A 16,498-nucleotide genomic window follows, 5' to 3' on the forward strand; every position below is an offset into this window, starting at 1 on the left:
AATACATGTACTCAAGTACTGTACTTCATGACTTAAATGTGTTACCGCCTTGAGCATCTGCACATAACACATGTCTATCTTTTTATTAACAACTGCATTTCCTGTATTCTGTCAACAAATTCCTCTCTAACTGTATTTCCAGTTGTTGTTGTTGTTGTTTGGTTGACAGTTGGTCTTAACAGAGCTTGTTTCTCCCACGTGCTGATTTATACTTATTTTCTCTGAGAGCTTCCTTATCCTGCACCTGTTGAACCTGCCCTGCAATACCTCCCGTAAGTGTGAGCACTCACTCACTGTTCCTGTTTGAATGTCATGTTTGGGAAGAGGTGAAAGTCTGAGGGGGGTCTGGATTAGTTCATATAGCCATAATCATTGCAGGTACAAGTACATGTTCTCTGAATGTTCACTTGTTCAAACGAATTTGACTCTAGCCCTAACCCTTCTTCTCATGCTAAAGTGACTCAGAGCATATTAATCAACCCTCCCACCAGTTCATTACTGAAACTAGAACTAGAACAATAAAGAGAAGCAGGCTGTGTAATATTCATGTTAATAAAGACAAATGGATGACAAACAGAGCGACAGCAGCTAACCACAGCCAACAAAGGTTATGTTGAAACGGGACAATGATGTAATCGCAAAGGTTTAGATGACATGGCAGAGATAGTCTTAGCAAGTAGACTTACCATGTCACAGTGACAAGCATGGGACAGCCAGCACATTCAAATTCATTTGCTGGATATAGTGTTAATATTTTTGTAAATCTGTATTGGTCAAACTTTACTTCTATCCAGATGGTTTTCTTCCTACAAAATATACAATAAGAGTGAAGAACTGTAAAGTAAAACTTGTTCTTTGAGTTCTTTGAGTTTTTTTTCCCTTATTCATTCAGGTTTTCATCTTTTCCTCGTCTTCCCAGAGAGCTTTGGGCTGGGTTGGGAATATTCCTGATGTTGTAGGTCTGTAAAGCCCTTAGAGACATTGGTTGCGATATTGGGCTATACAAATAAATTGACTGGACTTGACTTGTAAGATGTGTCTTTCCGAAATTGTGTTTTTCTCGACAATGACATGATTTATTCCTCTATAGTTCATGTCATGTCTTCTGTACATGAATGGAACAGCTTTGGTGCAGTACGACCTTCTTGCCGACAGTGACGGTCACTTCTTTTTCTCGCCGACCCTCCCACAACATCCTCCCTCATTTCAGACCTCTCAACCCAGCTGTACTTATTACCCATAACCCCTATCTCCCTTGACCCTCCTAAATTCTCTCAAGGAGAACCTTTAAAAGCAAATTTGCAGTGTTTTGTATTGCTGAGAGCTCTAAATGCTTACTTTACGGTTTCTGGATGATGACAATATGTGTATGCTCCTTCGGGTGTTTTATGCGGTGTATAATCCTGTCTGTCCTATTCTTAATCGGGTTACAATGCTGTCTTCCTTTAGATTCCAGCCCTGTTCTTTCCCAATTACAACCTGCCTATGTAAGCTGTACAGATGTCTGCCTGTTTCACTCTGACCCCGGTACTCTTGTCAATTTTGATGCATATGTGAGCGTAAAATAGTTTTAGCCTCTGCCTCTTGAGTTCCTGCCTAGCCTGCTTATCATCATTCTCATTCTCCTCTAAACCTGGAATTCAAACAAACTTTTACACTTTTACTTTGTATATTGCATACTGTGTGCTAAGAATATCAAGCAGAATGTGCTGCCTTCATGCAGGGCTGAAGCCAGGGTGAGGGAGAATCCTTGGTATAGCTAATATCAAATTGTTTACACTAGATAGTTCAAGAATGATAAAGAATTATTTGAATGCATTCTTTGGGTTACTTGGGTACCATGCGATGATTTATAAACTGAAATAAAAACAAAAATTGAAAAATCCTGTGCCATATTCAGCATTACAACAGCACATCAGTGGGACTTACATTTTATAGTGATAAATTCAACTGGAAGAAACTGGAATTATATCGCCAATTCTTACTGTGCATCCAAAACTCAGTTTTTACTTCAACAATCCATTTTTGAGTTATGTGAAATTCGTGGAAATGAGACACACCAACTTTTTTCCGAGACTAAGTTATGTTAACTTTTATTAAGATGTACTGTTTGTAAGTTATGGGTTTTGGAGTGGTACACTATGTAACCTATTATTTATTATAATGTAACCATATTATTTTGATAATTGAGATATTCATTATCTGTGGTGGTTTATGCCAGGCTGATGAACTTGGATTGTGACAGGAATGTGATGTTCCCAAGTTAGCCACTGGAGGTATGTTGCAATTCTTACTTTATTTCAGGGCATCAGTACAAGTGGAATTTCCTCTTATTAATATAATTACTATTTTAATGACTAGCATTTTAATGAAAAGTGTTTGCTCTACTGAGATTCACCTGCTGCTTTCCTTGTGTTTATTTTGCTGAATCTCTGTCAGCACTGTGTTCAGTCGGGTTCTCTCTGCTTTGCCAATTGGTTGATAGTTGTTTAGAGTCTCTAGAGTTTAGACGATTCTTATTTTTCACTATGGAATAATTACCTGTTACCTCAGTGAACACCGAGGTGGTTACGGTCCAAAGTACAAATTTGATTTTGTAACTGTGTTTCCTTTTTTCGTTTTTATACATAGAGAGGGGAAAAATAATGACAACAACTTCCACAAAACGGATCATGGACACATCAAGCTGCAACAGAAGAACAAAAAGAGAACAAAGGCTAAGTGAAGAATAGAAGAAAGAAAAAAAAGAGGAGGAAAAAAAGAGTTGTGTTTTCTGTCGAAAATTTTAAAGTTAGTTGTGCTCGTGACAAATGCTGTTTCTCAATTTCATCCAAGAAATGGCCCATTTTAGGTGGAGAGGAAGCAAAACTGCACGTACATATATTGCAAGACGCGTTATTCCATAATGACGCCTGTATGAGAGAGTCGTCTTTTTCACTTCCGGGTTCAGCGCGCAGCGGTCCACTCACATTTCAACACGAACTGCTTTGGGCCTGATAAATGCGCATGCGCACTACAGTCTGACCCTCCGGTTTCTGCGCGCAGTGCCACGTTAGTAGCGGTACACACAAAATACCAGCTACCGTCCCGGCATAACAAACGGAAAACGCCAGGAACTTTGCTTCATTCCTCACTCGAAGCAAAGCCAGCTGTGTGTGCGGTTGTTGTTGTACGCCTGTCAGGAAGAATCATCTGCGGTAACCAGCTATGCTGAAGTTTGTGCTCATCTGCACACTGGCTGTGGCCAGCAGGGCTGACGTCCCCGAGGAAGAGGATGTCCTGGTGCTGAAGAAAAGTAACTTCGACGAGGCACTGAAAGCGCACCCCAACATCCTTGTTGAATTCTGTAAGTATGAGGACAAACTCTCCCCGGGTAACGTTGGCTTTACTCTGAGGGGGGCTCGCCCGGGCCGCTGGTTAGCTAGCTCATTTTAAGCCTGATGTTAGCTCTAAAGCTAAACTTTGGCACTTGTGACAAGTTCCTGACGTTCGTCCCGATGTTTGGGCAAATGCTGCATCACAGACTGAATGTACGCATCTGCCAACCCGTTAACCATTCTATCTTAGTCTAAACTGTGTGGATTATGGAGGAGACGTTGTAAATGCGCCCGTGTTTATCTTTGACAAAAAATATTGTAACTTCACCGAGCTAAGTTGCCGTCAGCTCTAAACGGGAGATGGATTCTGGTGGGATATCAAACTTGGCACAGCAGATGTATAAGATGAGCCACCGTGTCTCTGCCAGATCCTCCATTTCAAGCATATTGAACTAGTTTTGCCTCTAAAGTAAGTCACATAATTTAGGTTTCTGGCAAACGCACCCATTTCTTCAATCCAAGCGGGTAAATGTGACGCTTCATATCACAATTGTATAAATCATAATCACTAATCAGGCAATGACGTAATTATGAAGCAAGCCGTAATTATTCATTGAATTGGTGTAATACTTCCACGATTATTTTCTGTTTTAATAACCATGCCGTAGGAACGTGCAGGATGTGTTCCTTCTTTCGATAGCCAGTCTTGTTAAACTTTCGATTACTAGATGCGGTTTCGTTGTGAAGGTTTTCATATCTGGCTTGAGTTTTGCTTCACTGATTCGCCACCGCAACGCACATTTCATTTAACTACTGCCATGAATTTGATTTGGAACTGGTTTACTGGATCGCTGAGATTTGGAAAGTTTTGTGTAGCCCGCGGGCTCCAGACTTTTCCCTTTGCACTTTGTATAGTCTTGTTGACCTGAGGAGGATTTGAGTGGCAGATGAGGGAACCAATCACAGCCGGCTGTCAGAAGTGTCCAATCAGCGTAGGGTGGGAGGACAGTGTCCTTTGTTTAATCGTGGGTTTCTCAGCAGGGCGGGATCTCTGTGGGCTGCTAGGTTGACGTGTACTTTACTCTGTGCATTTATGTAGACTCGATTGGAACAAGGAAGTTTTGTCCTCACTGAAGTCTACGGTGATGCAATTGAGGTCGTTTCAGCTCAGTGTGATTGCTGCTTAGGTGGCCTTAGATGGGAAATTCCTGTCCAAACGTTGAATGTGCTTTTAAGCATGCGTTTGTGTTGGAAAACATCACAGGAAATCACAGCAGGAAGTACCTTTAGACTCATTTGAATTATTCAAACTAATTCTTAAGGAGTTTGATGGATCGTTGTCCTCTGTGTGAATCATTGCAATTGATAAGAAAAACCCTGTTAATAGAAGTAGTCATTTATAATGCACTGACAGCTTCAAAAGCGGTTAAACTCTTGAAGCATCATTTATAAGATAAGATAAAAGTTTATTATCCCGTGGGAAATTACTAATTTATTTTCTCATTTAGCTCTGACGTGCGGGAACAGGACAGAATCTTAGTCTAGTGCCACAACAGTTAATTGATGGCACGGTCAGTACAGAATAAATTGGTGCTGATTTTTAGTAATTGTTTAGGCGTATATCTTTAAGTCATTAGTTTGGGCCCTTGTCACTTCACCTCCATTTGTCATTGTTTCTGTCAAATGAAATGTTACCATATTTGAGTAATGACTTCCTATGAGCAGGCTTTTTCCTTGCATTTATAAAGTTGACCACACAGATTAAGTTACCAATCAACAATAATTCAAAGCTGTGTGTGTGCCATATTAACCTTCTGTCTGTCATCTCCAAAGATGCCCCATGGTGCGGCCACTGTAAAGCTCTGGGTCCAGAGTTTGCCAAGGCTGCAGGCACGCTGAAGGCCGAGGGCTCAGCACTCCGCCTGGGTAAAGTCGATGCAACAGAAGAAACCGAACTGGCCCAGGAGTACGGCGTGCGGGGGTACCCCACCATCAAGTTCTTCAAGGGTGGCGAGAAAGAGTCACCCAAAGAGTACTCTGGTGAGTGTTTTCATCAGTACACACTTACTTATGTGGCATCACACACTTCAAAGTTAGATCGCAGGAAGTTGTCTGTTGGTGTACAAGATTCTTTCACCCGCCATCTTGAAATAAGTGCCACTCAAGAACATTGCAAGCATAGTGTGCAGTAGAAAGCACCTGTTGAACTTTGAATATATTCATTTAAAGTTTGTTGTGGAGTCTGAAAAAAGGACAATTTAATGCCGCATTAAACCCATTGCCACTAGGGGGCAGGAAAACATATTCTAGATCACACACGGCCCCAATGTACTGGCAGAATATTGAGATGTTTACGGCTAAAGTATTGACTATCAATTGCTTATTCACACAGCCAGCAAGACTAACAGCTGCATGTAGCCTCACACTGGAGTCATATTTCTGCCCATCTGGTGACTGCATTTCACTCTCCGTTTCCCTCTGGTTTGCTTAGATCATGCAGTGATGAGTCACCCACTCTAAAGTCTTGAGTTTATATTGAATGGAGTTTAGTCAATAGATTTAGTGACGCATGTTTAAATTTACAGCTTGAATTACACTCATCTGTCTGTAAATGTGATGTCAGGCTACCAAAGAATGAGACTGACGTTACTGAACAAAGTGATGTAATCTTAAGCAAACCCTGTCAAAGTAAAGTAAGTAAATATTATTTAGGGGAGACTGCATAGAGATGATGGAGAGAATAAAATTATTTTTCATGAATCGTCCGGCCCGGAGCACCCCGCCCCCTTATCTCCGTAACCTGACCTGCATCAACGGTCAGCCAATGAGCTCACAGTAATCCGAGTGTGGTGAAATGTGGGCAGGGCCTCCTCCTGTCTTTCCCCCACATGCTGACACGGAGCTACACCCCGGCCTGTGGAGGCGATGTGCATTTCCTCACGTCTCCTTCACTCTGCCAGAGGTGGGAGGGGAGACGTGTTTGGGAAGTTTTTTTTCTTTTCTTTTCGTGGAAAGGAATCCTCTGACTGTAGTCCAGCTTCCAGAACTCCTTTCTCCCTCTCACGTCCTCATGTCGCACCAAACAAGACCACGTGCAGAATAACTTCAGCTGTTTGTTCAGTCCCTCTTTAGTGGTTGTTTCCGGGCGTTACTACCCTGTTGCATCACATGTTAATCCTGACGTGGCCACAAACGTCTTAGTCACATCAGTTTTTGAAGATTTTTCCTATTAATGCAAGGTTTTAAGGGACTCATTATGTTGCTGATGCTTGTTTTTTTTGTTTTTTTTACTTAAGAACAATATGCCAGATATTTGAAATCAGAAATTGTTGCTTTTTGGCATTAAACATTTCATTTTCTTTGCTTAAAAATGTAAAAAGGTTTCACTGAAGTTATTCAGAGTGCCTACAGTGGATGCAGTGAAATGTTCTCCTCTACTAAAGTGCCTTTTAACTTAAAGATGTTGAGGTTTCATTTCTGGCCTGTGGCTTTTATGTCTCGTTGTCTCGCAGCTGGCAGACAGGCCGACGACATCGTCAACTGGCTGAAGAAGCGCACAGGTCCAGCAGTCTCCCCCCTGGCAGGAGTCGCAGAGGCAGAGTCTCTGATCGCTGACAATGAAGTGGCAGTCATCGGTTTCTTTAAGGTACAATGCCCGTCTGTCAGGTTTGGTCTGGTAAAATTAAAGTCTAAATGAAGTGTTTCTGTTGTACAGCTCCTCTTGCAATTAAATAGCAGAAAAGTAAAAAAGCATCTGGAGAATCACGTGTATACTCTTGTGTATTGACAAAATTGCCTCATGTCCCCGTAGGATGCCGAGTCTGCTGGCATGAAGGCGTACGAAAAGGCAGCTGAAGCAACTGATGAGATTCCGTTTGCCATGACCTCTGACGACGCTGTGTTCTCCAAGTTTGAGGTGTCCCAGGACAGTGTTGTCCTCTTCAAGAAGGTAACTTCAAGTTCTTGGATTGGGTCACCATTACCATCCAGCAGATGTTTTTAGTTTCTTACACCGACCTGTAAATTCAGCATCCACACACAGCAGTTAAAGATCAAAAACCTGCCTGTAAATTCAAACCTATGGCGTTTCGAACCTACTGGACGTCTCACCATAGAACAGATTTTGACAAGACTTGTAATCATTTTAAATATCGTCTTTTTATGAATCACTTTCATAAGGATAAGAGTTTACTGTGGAGGCTGTTGAAGACACCCTGATGTTTTTCAACACCGTTGTAACGTGACGCTGTTGACCTCAATTTATCACAGTATCAATTTGCCTATTCTAATCTTGGCTTGAGACTTTTATGTATTGAGGTCATTAAACGCCATCGCCGTGTGCCTTCCATCCGGCGTTTCCCACCGAATGACTGCAGCATGTTGAGCGAAAGCCAAAAAAAGTAAACATACTGTATGTGTTATGACACAGACAGACCCATAGGTATGAGGGCTGTTTGAATTAATGATCTACTTCAAGTCCAAGTTGGTTCTTTTGACTCTTTTGACCTTGTGTTGACTCATCAGGCTCGGCGATAAGAAAGCTAAATGCTCTCTGACCTAAATGATACCGATACCAGTTTGTGCAAAAGGGTTCAAAGTTCTGTGACTAACCATAAATGTTAGGCAGGTTAGTAAGTAGTTTTATCAAATTCTCATCTAATTTGATATCGAGAGTCAAACTTCACTTCAATGTTCACTGTAATAGATTTCAAACGTGTAAAGGGGCTGTACCATGTGAGCTACCATATAAAATGATGAAAAAAAAGGGTGTAATGATAACTGCTCTTGTTTGAATGCAAGGATGAGAACTTAGAGATATGAACTGTTTCCAACAATTATTTATTACATTTTTAAAACTTGTATAGAAGGAGAGTGTATTCTCATTGAGGTTACTTTTCAAGCTATTTTTCCTTTTTTTTTTTAGTAGTTACTGCTTTTAATTAAGTTATTCCAACAGTTCTAATTGTAGTTACCTAAAGAGACAACAAACCCAAACTGTCTTCCTGTGCCACACAAATGATATTCTTTCATATTGGCACTCAGACAACAGTTCTGTGATTCCTGCTTGTAAACTGACCCAGATGCAAACACACAGGCTTTATACCCACACTTAAACGGTCCCAGTGCAGGCGCTCATAATTAATAAGCAGCTGAGATCTTTCACATGTTTATTGCAATCATGGCTTACGGCTTGCATTTCACAGTGTTGGCTAGTGCCCTTAAGTTTAGCACTATTCCCCCAGCCAGCTGTCGCCCCTCTCCCATTGTGTGCCAGTAAGTGCTGCCTGGCATAGATCTACCACTACTATTCTTAACACCCAATAAAAGTTGATTTGGGTTGCGGGTTACCAGGGTTTGTGCGGTAAATCGGTGTTTGGTGTTCACAGGCAGAGTAGATGGACACACTAGGTGAATGGATAATGTTTGTGTTTTGGCCCCTCGCCTGAATGTTTCTATGTTTTGTCTCCACAGTTTGATGAGGGACGTAACACCTTTGATGGAGAGCTGACCAAAGAGGGCCTTCTGGCTTTTGTCAAGGCCAACCAGCTGCCTCTGGTCATTGAGTTCACTGAGCAGGTAATGACTGTCACCACCCAATATTGCCCGCACAGCCATCTCTTCCCAACAGGCTAATCCAAAAATGATAACTTGAGCTTGGAAGTATCGCATCAGACCCTTTAAATATTTAATTGGGGGAATATCCTCTTGTACCATCAAATAGGTCAAGTTAACTAATAGAGACTGGAGGAATAACTTGTTTTCATTCAAACCAAGCTGCTCAACTGTTCATCAATCACAAAGCATAATTAATGATGTAACCCTTTGTGTGTTTGCTAATCATATTTCAAATGTGGTTGGGTTTTTTTCTGTTTTCCGCAGACTGCCCCTAAAATCTTTGGCGGAGAGATCAAGTCCCACATTCTCATGTTTCTGCCCAAAGAGTCTGATGACTTCCAGGCCAAAATGGACCAGTTTAAGAAAGCTGCAGAGGGCTTCAAGGGCCGAGTAAGTAAATTGTCCCTATGGAGTATTTGTATGAAACTCTTACCAATGTCATAAGTTCATAAACTGTATATTCCTGCATGACCAATGTACATCCATTACAAGGTGCTCACAGAATCATAAATAATATTTTGAATGTCCCGTACGATTAAAATCAAATTTTGACATCTTCCATCTTTCTTGTCCAGATCCTGTTCATCTTCATCGACAGCGATTTGGACGACAACCAGCGCATCCTGGAGTTCTTTGGCCTGAAAAAGGAGGAGTGTCCCGCCATCCGTCTCATCACACTGGAAGATGAAATGACCAAATACAAGCCTGTCAGTGACGCCATCACAGCAGAGGAAATCATTGAATTCTGCACACTTTTTATTGATGGCAAACTCAAGGTGAGCGCTGGAGAGGGTATTTAGTACAGAATACACACAAATATAGATGTACTTGCACAAATTGCCCTTTTTTAGACTGATCCAAAATGAAATGATACATAGTTAATTGAGCATTTAAGTATTGGTGTTTTTCTTCTCTCACAGCCTCATCTGATGAGCCAGGACATCCCTGAGGACTGGGACAAAACCCCTGTTAGGGTTTTGGTCGGCAAGAACTTCGAGGAGGTCGCCTTTGATCCAACAAAGAACGTCTTTGTGGAGTTCTGTAAGAGCCTTCTTCTGTGTCCTCCTAGTTACTCATATAATGTTTTTATGTTCCTATAACCACAAAGTTGACAGATTATTTTTACATGAGAATTCCATAGCAATGTGACTGCCTACATGTTACCTGTTTATGGGTTACTTTTAGCCACTTAAACCTGATTGTCTCATAGTTGGGAGATTTGGCAAAGCCCTCCAGCTTCAGTGTCTGAAACCCGAAACTTACCCATCCCAATTTCCCCCTGCTAAGCCCTCTTCAGATACCTAAGAGTTGATGCTGGAGGCTTGCTCAAAACCCCTCAGCCCACTCTGCAAATTCATTTGTAATGGGACACTGACACTAATGCCAAAAGGAGCAGGGTGAATAAAGTTGCTGAAGTTTTTTTTATAGTGATTCACACCCAGATTTGAAATATTTTTGGAGGTTTTCCTTTGTTGGATGTTTAAACTGGTTTATGAGTCACGCACAGTGGGGAAGATGCCCATATTCCCCGACTGGTGAGGGGGGCGGGGGTCAGCTGCTGGTCAGCCAAAGCAGAGAAAAGCCATGAAGCGCAGAGTGCATGTGACAGACTTTGTGCCTGTCTGCCTGTGCCGTCCAGCTATGGCACAGGATGAGCACACCTGTCTGACCCCAAACAGCCAGAGATTACCAACAAGACAATCATTTAATGGTTGGCTGAAATACAAAGTTCTGTCTCTACCGTTTTCCATGGCGTAGATGCATTGTTTTGTAATCTGTGCTTGTTTCTATGGAGTAAAATAATACATAGATCTTCTTTTTAAAAGATCTCAAAGAGAAAGTACTAAGAAGCTAAAAAAAAATTAGATTAAAAAAAATCAAAAGGTTTACATGTGTAATCAAATCACAAATGGGTGTCCTTTTTATTAGCAAATTCATTTTTCCGTTCTGATGTGAATCTTTCCTGTTTGCAGATGCACCCTGGTGCGGACACTGCAAACAGCTGGCTCCCATTTGGGAAAAGCTGGGTGAGAAGTACCAGGGCAGCGCAGACATCATTGTGGCCAAGATGGACTCCACAGCCAATGAGATCGACGCCGTCAAAGTCCACAGCTTCCCAACACTAAAGTTCTTTGCAGCAGGAGAAGAACGTGCGGTGGGTGACCCATTACTGAGTATTTATCTATAGCTCCAACACTGGTTTCTTCCTCCTTGGAATCTCCAGCTTACTCAAGCTTTCCACATCTCTACTTTCTGTTGATGCTGCATGGAATATTTTCTCAGGTTTGATCTCTTGATCATTACATACTGTATATTTACAGTTGTGATCTGGGTGTATTTGGATCTACATTCCCTGCTGTAGAGGCCTCACTGTGTCAGTAGTTCCTCTTGACTTGGTAATGCCGACCACGTGCTGAAACTGGAGCTGCTGGCCTAGAGTTTCTATACCATAATATTGGCGTTAAGTGTTATAGATTCCTGCTTGATGACTTCACTCACACGACACTCTGCTCAGTTGGCACAAGCCTCACAATTTAACACCTCTTTATTGACAAGACATTCAAGCAGTCTTAGGGTCTATGGAGAAGCCTCAGCCAGAAGGTTAAGCAGTCTTAGATGGTGGAGGCACTCTCTAGTAACTCTGCGGATTAGCCAATCACCCTACTGAAATGAAGCATGCAAAAGAGCTAGGAGGAGGCCATGAAAGGATGGAGCTGCAGAGGCAGCCATGCTGCAGACAGTGCTGAGTGGCAGGACATTATGGCTGGATTAAGTGACTGAAGTTAAGATCTGTTTTTTTTAAGCAGAGCTTTGCAGATGTCCTTTGGGTGTCCTCCCAAATTCAAACCTCACTTGGTAATGGTACCACTGAATTATTGCTATTTTAGTTCCCATAAATGACCCCCAATTCAGACAAATTACTGGGATCACCTGAAAGCAGAATATTGTTTTTTTCCCTCCATTTATACGGACATGTCCAGCTTTTTATGGCTCAGAGATATTATGAATGTTTCGTCCCTTAAACAGAAAACACACCATCTGTTTCCTAACTTTTTGTTAACTTTAACTTTCATGTCAATTTCTGTACAAAACTGAATATTCTTTTGAAGCTATGGCTGTTTCAGCACGACTCAGTGGACAGCAGAGGTTATTCTCTCTATTTCAGGGAACCTGGAAGTCCTGTTTTTTGTTTTTTTTCTGTCAATAGAAATAATTTGTTTTATATCCTTCAAAAAACCTTGATCACAATTCTCAAATGTCTTTAACAGGTGATTGACTACAATGGAGAGAGAACATTGGAAGGCTTCACAAAATTCCTGGAGAGTGGTGGCAAAGACGGTGGTGCCCCTGCAGGGGAAGATGAGGATGAGGAGCTCGATGCAGATGTAAGATGATGCGTTATAGAAAGCAGTACAGTTACAGCATAGTTGTGGTCTTGTAAAAAATCTTACATGCTTAAATCAATATATGTGATGCAAACATTGAGTTAAATGACTTAGTTATGCGAAGGGCCTCTAAAAGTAAAGAATATATTGATGGCACCAGTAGCACCAAACTATGCAGTCCTATAGAGCTTTTGGATCAGCAGACTTGCTGCCTGAAACCCTGCCACAAATTCAGCTTCTAACAAGATGCAGCAACTAACCATTTATCCTATGGGATGTCATTGTCAAAGTGAAGTGTTGCTGGACCTTATTAAAGGCTCAACTAACCGTGTGCTCCAGAACTTCCCCCTTCCGTATTTTTGAGACTTTCTTTTTGGAGTTGAGGCTAAATATAAACTTGTCTTGGATCAGATTTAGATGCCTGCATGTTACTCTTGTTGAAACCCCAGTGCTTTTTGGAGCGATGTTTTGCGTCATGTCTAGGGGAACCCAGAATAGATCCACGAGACCAACCCTCATCAGGAGTTAAGCTTGTGACCTTAACACTGACCCACTTATGGGGCAAAGGGTATGACTGAACAAAATTTGATTAGTTTTGGAACATGCGCGGAAAGAATGCCTTTTATTTGGTTTATTGGCACCGTACGTAAGAGGGGCAGCGTGGAAGAAAACCCTCGACATAATGCAGTCTAGTTAGATAGACAATAGAGTTGAATCAGCGACTCTGACACATACCAGGAGCCAGTGGATGGACGGGTGTTTGCCACATCTCTGCCGCATTGACGCACAGAGGCAGTCTTGCTCAAACTGGTCTGTGTTTGGTTTACAAGCATCTTTACTCTGCACTACAGCCACCACGCCTCTTTCTCGGTAATCTAATTGCAGACCGGCTGATGGCTGTGCTGTAATGCCTTTTGCAGCTGTTCTAAACTTTTTCTGGTCGCTGCCTGGAGACTTGAGCCTCCAGATAAAAGTGACACGTGCGGCAGTGCAGTCAACACACACAAACCCCTTCCTGTGTTTGCGTCGTATCTCTTCAGCCCACCTGTCCTCACAACAGAAGGGAGGGAATGGCCTGACATAAAAAGATGTCACCTGTATTGCGACCTAGACACAGTGTCGTACCCTTGGGAGATTATTTTGTATACATTTACTTTTATGGTTGCTAACATACTTTTTGACTTGTGTACCTGGTCCTCTTTGGTACTACGATCAATCAGATTGCTGTAATAGTTCACACTGCTAACAAACTACTCCAAAGTTGGTCTGGGTCAGGGATCGTTCCTCAAAAGGGTCTTGGTGCAACTGGTTTTGTAACACACCCAATTACAACAATGCACTCAAAACGCCCCGCTATGACGTTGTGATCTGCTACCAAAGGGTTCAGTGTCTTGCTCAAGGGCAACTCGGCAGTGTTAATGAGGGAGGGATGAGCCCTAAGAAGTTAAAGAAACGCATTCGTCCAAGGAGAAAGCGCACTGAAATGGAGAACGGATTTTGAAGATGACTATATGCACAACACAGTTAGGATGCAAATGTTGCTCTGTTTCTGCTGTTTGTAGGTTTATAAGTTTTGGCCATCACTTGACAAGAGTTTAGTTCAGTCTGTTATTCTGGACAGTTATCATGTTACACTACATTCAGCTAATGAATGCAGTTTTAGGTAAAGCCCCTACAGTCCTGGTTTGATTCAAAGCTTCTGTCTTAAGTGACCGTTCTCTGTTCAGCAGGATCTGGATGACACGGACGACGATCACGCAGAGGACTCCGACGGCGAAGATGATGACGGACATGACGAGTTATAAGAGCAGGCAGAGAAGAGAGAGCGGGAGAGGAGACAAGTCCCGCCCCAAAACCCCTCCAACCAGTCACCATTACCACCTTCACTTCCTTGTGGACCTTCCCTGTCCTGTGAACATTAATACTTCCCCTTTAACTGCCTCTCAGTCTCAGCCGACCAGCCAGCCAGTCTGTTAGTCAGTCCATCAGTGGCGTGACATTTGCAACCTCACACCTTCTGATCAGCCTGGGTCTCGTCCCAACCGTGCGGTGACTCGGTGGATCAGCGCAAACACCTCCACGGGAGACCTCAATGCCTTCTCTACAAAGCTCCACGTCAACAGTTTGCCTTGTATATGTTCAAACCAAATGAAAAAAAAAAAGTGGCATTGAGATCCATTTTTCAAAGTTTTGATTTCCTGAAGAATTTGCTCCCCCCCCCCCCTCCTCTTTGCTATTTGGTCAGTATGGGTTTGAACTAATTTAGTGATATAACCTGTGTGTTTGTAGGTTAGGGGGGGGGCTGCCAGTGTTCTTATCCCTCTGAGGCTAAATTCAGAGGGGTTCAGAGTTTTCAATGGTGGTTTTGTAAAGACTCATCACTCAGGGGACTTGGGGCCATTCTATAGATATGTTTGATTAAATACTAAACTCCCACAGTTTGTCCTGAGTAGCACAACGGACCCCAACCCCCCCCCCCCCTCCCCCCATCTGTAGCTGAGACCAACTTTTTCTTTCTCTTTGGTGGGGGGATCACTTTTCCTTTTCTTCATTCCCTTTGCAGCCATTTCTCAGTTCAGTCTCCTCATACCTGCTACTGACTATTTTCCAAGAGGAACAAAGTTTAATATTTGTTTTGTGGGGGGGGGGGTCTTATTTTATTTAATTACTTCCTGTAAGGTTTTTGTTTTTTTTAATTTAGGCCTTGTCATTTTAAACTGTGTACCCGTGTGCCCAGCTGTAGCCAGTTGGCCTCGCTGGGGCAGAGTTGGCCCATGGACACACTCTCAGACCTGGAATGTCGGGTCAGGTCGCACTGCATACTTGCCAATTAGAGATTTATTGTGGTTAGTAATTGTTACTTGATGGGAGCTATGAGCTTGTGGTAGGTTTTTTGGAGGGTGTTTGGTCTGAGAGAAGTGTCCATTATACCTGAAAGGGGGAGGGAACAATTGCATAGCCCCACCCCCTCACCCATACTGTACCTCCTGCATTCGTTTTAGCTCAACCCATCATCCTCATCGCCATGCCGGTGTGTGTGGTGAATGAGTGTGTAGTGTGCTGTGGGAGTGGTGTATTATTTGCTGTGTGATCATATCTGTATAGATGTGATGAGCTGAATGACTAGTCCCTATTTTCTGTTGGGACAGGGAATGAATGTACTGTGTGTGTGTGTGTGTGTGTGTGTGCGTGTGTGTGCGCGCGCGTGTTCTGCAGGAAAGGGAGGTTTAAATGGTGCGAGGTGATGGGTTTGACAGCTGTGCAGCGGTGGGGGAACTTTAACAAAGCATTCCATCATATCCAAATTGATGTGGAAACGTGAAATGGTGGCCAATAAACGATCTAAAAATACTGTTGTCTTAATATCTTATTTGTAGCACTGTAAAACTCTTCAAAAACAAATGTGAAGAAAATGAAGGTGTGCGTCCGGCTCGTCCAGCTGACTCGGGTATGAAGATGAGATGTTTTTGTAAAAGAAATTAACTCTAAAATCATCGTCCAATTTAGAATGAGTCGCTCTTCCTGTATTACTTTTTTATCTTATTATATTATTTCAAAATTCATTGTAGCAACGGTGGCATGCTAGGGAAAAATGTTCTTACTATTTAATCTCCATCATTGTGGATCAGACTGCTGGATGTGTGCTTTTGTTTTAGTAGATGAACATATCCGATGTGATACACACATAGTAATGAATCTGTCGATGAAACCCATAGCATGTGGAAAACTTAAAAAAGATCCACACAGACTGGAGCAAGCTGCACCAGGACCCTAGTGAAAAGCAAAGGTAGCACTTGCTTGGGTATATCCATGTGAGATTCTGTTCTCCACTATACGAGCCTTAAGAAATGCATTTATCTGACACTGAACTGTTTTTACAATGCATATTTACATTTTATGGTCGAATTTACCTTTTTTATCTCGCTAATATAAATATCACTTTGAAAACTTGGTAAAGATTCATGATTACAGCCCTAACAGAATTGTAATTTATTAAAATATGCTCAAATATTCAATTTTCTGCTCCTTGTCACCGAGAGCATGATGCAAATCACTGAGTCATTTGGAAATCATTGTTACTCATCCAAAGCTTGTGTCACTGATAAAGATAGTACTTGACTACGATGGCAACAGCCTTTTCTAGACATAACATTTGTTTATGTTGCTTGGTGTTGATGG

The 16,498-nt window shown here is 42.2% G+C and overlaps 1 protein-coding gene across 2 annotated transcripts; it reads left to right on the forward strand.

The window, feature by feature from the left end:
- The first annotated feature begins 3,015 nt into the window (after nucleotides 1–3,015).
- On the forward strand, nucleotides 3,016–15,670 carry p4hb (prolyl 4-hydroxylase, beta polypeptide). 2 transcript variants are annotated; one of them, XM_076145798.1, is made up of 11 exons: nucleotides 3,016–3,346; nucleotides 5,151–5,357; nucleotides 6,830–6,963; nucleotides 7,129–7,266; nucleotides 8,790–8,894; nucleotides 9,198–9,323; nucleotides 9,509–9,709; nucleotides 9,854–9,974; nucleotides 10,907–11,088; nucleotides 12,203–12,319; nucleotides 14,047–15,670. In XM_076145798.1, the coding sequence occupies exons 1-11, from the start codon at nucleotides 3,208–3,210 to the stop codon at nucleotides 14,122–14,124; spliced, it is 1,548 nt and encodes a 515-aa protein (XP_076001913.1). In that variant the 5' UTR covers nucleotides 3,016–3,207; the 3' UTR covers nucleotides 14,125–15,670. The 2 variants fall into 2 exon arrangements, with proteins under 2 accessions (XP_076001913.1, XP_076001914.1); XM_076145799.1 differs by having other exon boundaries at nucleotides 14,050–15,670.
- Nucleotides 15,671–16,498: the final 828 nt, after the last annotated feature.

Source organism: Genypterus blacodes, unplaced genomic scaffold (genome assembly GCF_046128005.1).
Source record: "Genypterus blacodes isolate CSIRO-AG114 ecotype Tasmania unplaced genomic scaffold, CSIRO-AGI_Gbla_v1 ptg000030l_1, whole genome shotgun sequence".
Classification (NCBI taxonomy): Eukaryota; Metazoa; Chordata; class Actinopteri; order Ophidiiformes; family Ophidiidae; genus Genypterus; species Genypterus blacodes.